Source organism: Zingiber officinale, chromosome 5A (assembly GCF_018446385.1).
Source record: "Zingiber officinale cultivar Zhangliang chromosome 5A, Zo_v1.1, whole genome shotgun sequence".
In the NCBI taxonomy this organism is placed as follows: domain Eukaryota; kingdom Viridiplantae; phylum Streptophyta; class Magnoliopsida; order Zingiberales; family Zingiberaceae; genus Zingiber; species Zingiber officinale.
In genome coordinates this window covers 93713231-93722102 of record NC_055994.1, presented here as the reverse complement: position 1 = coordinate 93722102, position 8872 = coordinate 93713231, and the positions used below count along the sequence as shown (strand labels likewise).

Genomic DNA, 8872 nt, shown 5'->3' with positions numbered 1-8872 from the left:
GGAAAAGAGACAACTAGTAAATGGTCGCTTCCCGTGATTAGGCCTTGGACATGTTAATCCTAGAGGTTAGTAACCAAGTAAATTCGCAAGTCTTTCTTCCTGTTTTGTTTATTATTATTCCGCTGTGTATTAACTTTGATATAAAGACGAATGAACGAATGAAGAAATCGAAAAGAAAGACGGTCGAAATTCACCCTCTCTATTGACACACACTAATTTTACAATATCAGACCTAACGTGAGCTTGATATAATTCAATATTAGACTCGTGTTACACATGAATGCATAAAAAAAAAAAAAGAGGAATGAGAAGAAAAGAAAAGAATAAGAAGAGAGACTGTATGCATGGGAGAGAGGAAAGATAATAGAGAAATATTAGAGGGGTAAAAGTATACTGCATCAATTTACAAATTTGAATACACCTTTGATAAATTCTCATTTTATTAATAAGTATACATATTTATTTGAGTTTAAATAAATATGTTTTACACTATTTTGCTCCAATTCAATTTTATTTATCTTACTATTTTATTAAAAATCTCTCCCCTTTACTAACTAACTTTGGTGAAGCCTAAAATGAATTTACATTAATATCTTTTTTTCTATTCACACTAAAAATAATTCCAATGTTTATTAGTAATTCCACAAGCATCAGTGATCTAGAGTTCGAGACTCAGCTGTGGCATATTATTATGAATTTTTCTTATCATTAATTTTCTCTGATTGTTTTATATAAAAAATATAGTTCTCTTTAGTCTCACATTTTAGAATTGACAACACTATGATCAAAGAAGTTTCTATAAATATTTTAAGTTGACAATGTTAAAAAATATACTTTTCTTATTTTTTTTACTAAGATAGGTATAATATTAAATTAAATTAATTTTTTTCATAGGGAAGTCATAAGGGTAACACTCGAAAATCCAAACAATTCGGATTTTAAAGACCCAAATAATTCAGATTTTCAAAAGTCAGTACTTTATCCTAATGATTTTACTTTAGTATTTTAATACTAAAATATTTTAATTAATATAATTTCATTATAAAGGGTCATGCATGCGTGTGATGATATTTTTCCATTGACTATCTAAGATAAGTCTACATGAATATTTTTCCATTTATTTCAATATGATCGATATAAAATTTATAAAATCGATTTAAATAATTGAATATCTAAATTATAAAAAAATAATATTTTAATTTCAATTATACAATATATTATATCTATTTTTAAAAAAATATTTAGTCCGCAAAGTTCTCGAATTATGCAATTTTACTTCGCAAAGTCTAATGATAATAAATTTTATTGTATGCAATTTTACCTCCCAACGTCTAATGATAATAACTTTATTATTACGCTAAGCAACCAGGTTCGATATATTATATCTATTTAATATTAAAAAATGACAGGTACATATTTAATAATAATATTTAAATGTGAAAAATAAATGTCAAACATTATTATTTTAAAAAGTAAATATGTATTGATCTATAAAAATTATACCATTTTTTATTATTGTTCGTTATTAATTTAAGATGGCGTTGGTTCTTTATTTAGTAATCAAAATAGAAATGAGAATTATAGTATTATGGAATAAAAATGAGTATAAGTATAAATATCATTCTTACAAATAACGTTTAATTAATTGAATATTTTCTATTGAAATAAATTAATTTTTTTTATCCTTAGAGGAAAATAGAGAAAAAAATAGATTTTAGTGAAAGTCAGAGAAAAATACGATGAGAGCGAATGATCAAAGAGAAAGAGAAAGTATGATGAGAGAAAAAAATATGATATGAGAGGGTGTTTGATAGGAAAAAAAATGAGGAAAGAGTGTTATTGGAGAAAATAAAAAAAGATAAAATATGATAAGAGGAATTGAGGAGAGAGTATGTGTGATAAGAAAAAAATGAGGAAAGAAATTGTGATGAGAGAGAAAACATGATGAGATAGACAGTGTGATGGGAGAGAAAATTAGAAAAGAGAGTATATGATGGAAGAGATTGAGAGAGAAAGTGTGATGATATAATAAGGAGAAAGAAAATGTAATGATAGAACGAGAAAAGAGAAAGTTTGATGAAAGAAAATAAGAGAGAAAATAAAATGAAAGAAAAATTGAATAAATATATTAAAAGTATTTTAATTCAAAATTTAAATTTTATTCTCATTCCCTCAAAATTCAATTGAAAAGATAAATTTCATCGGTATCTAAATTTTTAAATTTTATTCCGAAATTTTAATTTTATTCCTATCAACTAAATATAAAATTTAAGAAAATATCTATCCCTAAACCAAAGCTAACTTAAGACTTCATGATTACATTGAATAATTAATTTGGTATTTGCATTTACGTATCAAACAAAGCGTCGTCATTCGTCACATCTCAATATTGAAAGGTCGGAAAATTACGGTGCCCTACAATTTGTTCCCCAATGCTTAAGAAGGGGTTCGCCGGATAGTTTCTCCACCGTCTCCTCGCTTCCTCCCCAGAGATGGCGGCGAACTTCTGGACCTCCTCGCACTAGTAGATGCTTCCCTTTTCCTCTCCTCCTTAATCTCTGGGCCTTGCGATTTTTTTTCCCTGTATTTTTGGTTTGCCTTTTTTCTTAAACAAGCTCATGTTTCATTTGTGTTGCGGCAGCAAGCAACTCCTTGACCCCGACAAGGTCGACGTGGTCCACCGCCTCGACAAGGAGAAATGCCTCACCTTGGAAGAATTTCGTCTCATCAAGATCCACATGAGCATCCGTAGGCTCGTCTCATCCGTCCCATTCTCGCAATTTTTTTTAATACTTTGTTTGTTTTCTCGATTGTATAGATTCTGTCACTGTTACCTGTGTCTCCATGAATTTGATTTAATGTTTTAATTTGCAATATTCTGCCCATAGTATGATTACATTAATAAGGAGAATGATTATTACAAATATACTATACTACTGTCATATTGAGCAGGGAAAATGAAGTATTTGGATAGCTAACAGACATGTTTATGTCTAGGTTGGGATAGAAACACTTATCTGCTGCGCTGCTTTCTTCAAATTTGCTAAATCATTTTTTTTATCAAGATATCATTTTATTTTCTTAGTTGTATCTCAAAGCACCAAGTAGCCACCTTTTACCAGTTCAGTCATAATCTTTCCAATCTCCCTTCTCTCCACCTCTTTCTTTTACTAGGAATTATCCACCTCTTCCTTTTTCTAGGTATTATCCACTTCTTTCCTTCACCTGGAGTTATTCATTTCTTCCTTTCATCAGCAATTGACCATCTCTTCTGTTTATTTGCGTTTGTCACCTCTCACTTTAGCTGTTCACAGGGAATACTGTCACCTGAACAATTTCATCTGAACTGCTTCTAGTTCATCTGAATTGCATGAGTCCATCTAAACTGCACCTAGTCATTCCCTATCACCCTCACTTCATCCAAACTGGATGAATTTCTTCCACTTCATTTTGAACAGCTTTCAGTTCATCTGAATGAACTGCTTCCATATCATTTGAACTGCTCCTAGTTCATTTGAGCTGCTCCTAGTTCATTTGAGCTGCCAGTTCATCCGAGGTGGATAAACTCCTCCCAGTTCATATAATGTGAGTTGCCAAGTTAGCCAAGTTATGAATATCTAACTCAAGTTTCATCTTTCACATCAATTTCTTGACCAATGTACCACATTCAATCTTATACCTGAGCTAAACCAAGTAGGTATTAGTATTATACACTTTAAGGATTATGAGTTTTTAGAATCATATATTTTTTTCTCTTTTGTATGCCAAAAAGCCAATTATTTTTCTCATTAAGAAGAATAGTTGTCTTTTATATTCAGAATATGCTGTTTTTTTACTCTGAGAAGCTTACTTGGAGCTAACGATGAACCTCATGTTTCTTAGCAGATATTTGGAGGTTGGCTTTACATGTCAAAGTAAGACAAAGGTTAGATGACTTTAAGATTGCCCTGTAGTATTTTATGTTTTCCTGTTATGAATTGCAAAAGAAGTTACAGATTGAGACTAAGGCATTGATATGTTATTGTTATGTTTGTAAAATAAAAATTTGTATTTGGTTACTCTTATTTATCATTTAATTTTGTGCATTAATTTTAGGGTTATAGCTACTGCAATCACATACTTCAGACGAGTATATACAAGGTATTATTTCAAATCCAAGCAATTTTCAAGTAATCCTATTTTTGTTATAATCATAATTGTTGTAGATAAGGGAATTATCTAGGTTACGTTTAAGATGCTATTTCCAGTATAATTTTGATTGATTTAATGTGTTTGTTTGATTGTTTGAATTTTGTTGCGATAGATATGTTAGTTAAACTTTGATATACTTTTTGATTTTATTCTTACAGTTTATCTTATAGAAATCTTGTGAGGTTAAAAATTTCCTTGTGAATGTTAAAAAGAGACCCTGTGTTTATCAAATTTAACTAGATGGTGTATCCCCTTTTGTTTTTTAGTACCAGGGTTTTTTGATGTCACTCACAATTTTAACATGCCTCAATTGCAATGTAAATATTTGACTCCTATGAGGTAACTCCCAACATCCATCCAGGTATCACTATGACTTCCTATATTCATATATTAATGCAGAGGCTATGACAATTTATGGATTTATCTTTGTATTCTCTTGAACTGCTTGGTAGCTTTTTTGATGCCACTCTTATAGGTGCAGGCAGTGTATCTCTATAATGTTTCATATGTATGTCATCCGCAAGTTGGTTGATAGAATGGGCTCATCCTGATCCAGATCGGTTGACCTGGATCTAAATTGGATGATGCCAATCTGATTCTGAGTGAAAAATGGAACACTCCTATGATATTAATGAAATCATGACTAATAAAGGTAAAATTGATACTAGATTCATGATCAATAGTTGATAATCAATTGAGACGGGAAATTGGCCGAGCAAAATGGCTTAGTGGCTCAGTCCAGTCTCAGATAGAGATGGGAGCATTGCATGCGGGCTATTTTGTTGGTGATATTTTGTTGGTGATAGAAAGAATGGATCTAAATCGAGTGTTTGAGAATAGAGCCATCCAGCTGAGGCTTTGGCAAAGAGGCACATGACCTATTTGCAGATAGGTCACTGCTGTCTCACCCAAAGAAGTAGACAAGGGATTTTACATTGTGTCATTACAATCACCAGTCATCATTGTGTTGGAGCTGACATTAGGTATTATTCTTAATGCTTGTTTGAGAGTGTGGGGTCCTACAAATCTACACACTTTCTCTTGATTGATATTTAATATGTAGCTGATCATGTTTTGGCCTGCATAGCAGTACCTATATTGATGTAGTGTATTTCTCTAGTTGATAATTCCATTGCAATTTAGGTGCACTGCACATGTAGATGTTTGACAATTGAACATCATGGACAACCTTGTATGGTATGAGTTCGCTAGTCTTCACCACTATATCCTTTGGTCACTAGCAAAATAATATGGTACATGATGCAACACCTTGGGTTTGAGTGTGATTTATGGTTAAGATCTTTTGAGATTAATGGTATTTGAAGATCATAATCTTTATTAAAACATCTAACAACTTTGTGTTTTCTGTCACCAGAATAATTGGTTGATTTGCATTTCTATTTCTTTAACATGCTTATAAACCATAGCCCATTTTTGCATGACAAGTTAAGATATGGTATTTGTATGTATATCAGAAGTATATCTATCATAGAGAAAGATAATCTTCGTGTAAAATCGCTAACAATGACAACTTTGCCAGAAGAACCAAAAGTTAATTAAGAGATACTTAAATTAAAGATAAGTGACAACAGAAATATTCCAAAAGATTGAAAGTAATCAAATGAAAATTTATAGTTCTTAAAGACTATTGTTTTTCTACATCTTAGTCATCAGCAAAGCATTATACACTAATTTGTTAAAAACTTCATGGTTTTGAATTCCTTTTTGGATTTTATTAATATGTTATGAACATGGTGGTCTATTAACATTTTGCACTGATGCTCATTTCTCATACTTGACAGTTAATCTATAGTTGATAGTTAATATATAGTTAGATACATTTCCTTATTACATATAATTCTTCTTCAAAATTTTTTATAATGGAGTAAGATTACTCTTTACCATGTTATTCTTCACCAAGAAATTGTGTTTGAGAGATATCATTCTGCTTTGTATCACACTTGCAGGAAGAGTATGTCTGAATATGACCCACGCCTAGTTGCTCCAACATGCTTGTACCTTGCCTCAAAAGTAGAGGAGAGCACAGTGCAGGCCAGACTTCTTGTATTTTACATCAAGAAGATGTGTAATTATTCATCTCTCTTTCCAATTTCATCGTTTGTAATGTTTTAGTACTCTAATGAATGGTATACGCTTATTTTCCCTGTTCTTCTTATGAATCCATATTGCAGGCACATCAAGTTCAGATGAAAAGTATCGCTTTGAAATCAAAGACATTCTTGAAATGGAAATGAAAGTTCTGGAAGCTCTTGATTATTATTTAGTTGTGTTTCACCCTTATCGCCCACTCCTCCAGTAAGTTGATGTATACCTTTCTCATGCTGACATACTTTTGATAGCCAAGAATCTTGTGATTTTATACCTTTATGTTACTAATTTTCCTATTTTATCCAGACTATTGCAGGATGCCAATATAACAGATCTGACTCAGGTTGCTTGGTACGTAATCAAGTTCAATTTTCTACGTTTCTTGTTTAGCCAAGCCCTATTTGGCAACGGGCATTATCCTAATCGAACTTCTTTCGTAAAGTTTGTAAGTTTGCTTAGTTCACTTTTGTCATGTTTAGACAACGACAACAAATTTGCTTACTCGTAAGCTTTCACCCCTAGTGCGCAATCAACCTTGCCTTTTATATGGGATAATCAAGTTATGTTTCTACTTGCAATGCTGAAATAATACCTGTAAGTAGAATGCAACAAAGAATTTCCGATTTCATATAACATCTCTGTTCCTTGAATCATGTGCTTGACAGGGGTCTCGTAAATGATACCTACAAGATGGATCTTATTCTTATACACCCTCCACATATGATTGCTTTGGCCTGCATTTACATTGCTTGCGTTCTAAAGGACAAGGATCTGACCTCATGGTTCGAGGAACTTCGCGCAGACATGAACATCGTGAGCATTTCCAACTATTATTTGTTCTGATTTGCGTTAAGCCTACTTTTGCTTAGTTGATCTTTCAGTTTACACTGGTTTTCAGGTCAAAAATATCGCCATGGAGATATTGGAGTTTTTCGAGTACTGCAGGCCTGACCCAAAGAACAACATCTTACTCCCAGAGGACAGAATCAATGCTGCCCTTAACAAAGTAGCAGCAAAGCCCTGATTAATAATTATTAACCAATGCAAACATATTGTAGAACAAATGACTTATTTCTTATCTGAAAAGGTAATGCTCTGTGGATTATTTGGTACTGGTGATTAAAATCGATTGATGTGAATCTATTCGGTTTGACGCAAATCTAAGGCCTATAAGATCATCAACAATGTTGATGATGTGATAATCTGTTTTGCTGATTGTTTCACCTGGAGGAAATTTAGTCCGATCCAATTATTGTTTTCCTTTTTTCTTTTCCTTTTCAGATGTAATTGCATCAGTTAAGAACCTTTGATCTTTAATATATGTGAGATTCAGAAACTTTAATATATTTTGAAAGATTTAGACAGGCTTATATATATATATATATATATATATATATATATATAATAGCATGTATTATTTAGTTAAGGAGGAAATATAAAACAAATAAAATAATTAAGTAATGAATAGAAGAAAAAAAAACATTTTTTATTTTTTATACTATATTTTGTTTACTTTAAGGTAAAAATTATGTTTATTTTTTTATTTCATCTACTTTAAATAATGGAAAGAAAAATGAAATAATATTTAGTATGAATTTAAGATTTTAATATTTGAAGGTATGCATATTCCTGACGTGACAATAGAAGCTTAGGTCGTATAATCTGCCTGATGATTATGTCTCGTGTCAATGGTACTATCTTCCAAAAGGATGTCGAGAGATACTACAGTGGTCCCGTTGCTTGGCCGAGAAGGGTAGCAGCTCAGCTGGGACTCCGTTCCGTCCATGGTCAGGTCCCATTGCTTGGACGAGCGAGGCAGTCACTCGGCCAAGACTCCGTTTTGTCCCTGGTCGGGTCCCATACGACGTCCTGCCACTTTGTATCGAGTATCGACTGTTTTGCATATCATCCCGAGCTTGAGTGGGGGTCAGCTAGGACCCGTCTCCTACCGGTCGAGGCCTGATCGCCTGATCGACCATTGTAATTGTCCTCCGTTCGGCCCTTTGACATCCGGGCGATGATCGCCTTGATTTTGACCTCCACCCTGGCAGTTGACCTCGTGCCAAATAGGCTTTCCTCCATCGCTGCATCACAAACCTCCCCCTCAAGTCTAGTCGAAGGAAGCTGCAAGTCCGACTGACTGGACCAGTAGTCTTCAATGACTTTCAGGCTTTTGCCGTTCGGCCTCACATGGCCCGATCGGGTATATAAACGCCACTCGGCCTAAGTCCTTCGAAGCGACTATGTTTTGGCCATTCGGCTGTGTGATAATCACTTACTCACACCGCTCAGGCAATGAGATGCGACACTTGGTGAAAAATTCCTTTTCCTACGCTCCTTAGCCGAGCGCTCTAACGTCATCCAGATTTCTCGGAGATCATGCAAATCTCGGATCATTATGTCCGAGCACGCGACCATGCTTTTTAATTAAGTCTCATTAATATCATCCGATGGCTGAGCGCCACGTGCCCTTCTTTCTGCCACTGCATATTTGACGTGACAAGCAAATATCCGCTGGCGACGTGACAAACACCTTTTCAAATTCAACGGTTGGATCTTCTCCTAGTTTTTT

The 8872-nt window shown here is 33.4% G+C and overlaps 1 protein-coding gene across 1 annotated transcript; it reads left to right on the top strand.

The window, feature by feature from the left end:
• The first annotated feature begins 2359 nt into the window (after positions 1-2359).
• LOC121981024 (cyclin-C1-1-like) lies at positions 2360-7560 on the top strand. Its single transcript, XM_042533347.1, has 9 exons — positions 2360-2524; positions 2642-2748; positions 3886-3925; positions 4096-4140; positions 6159-6277; positions 6384-6507; positions 6607-6651; positions 6966-7113; positions 7199-7560. The coding sequence occupies exons 1-9, from the start codon at positions 2493-2495 to the stop codon at positions 7322-7324; spliced, it is 786 nt and encodes a 261-aa protein (XP_042389281.1). The 5' UTR covers positions 2360-2492; the 3' UTR covers positions 7325-7560.
• Positions 7561-8872: the final 1312 nt, after the last annotated feature.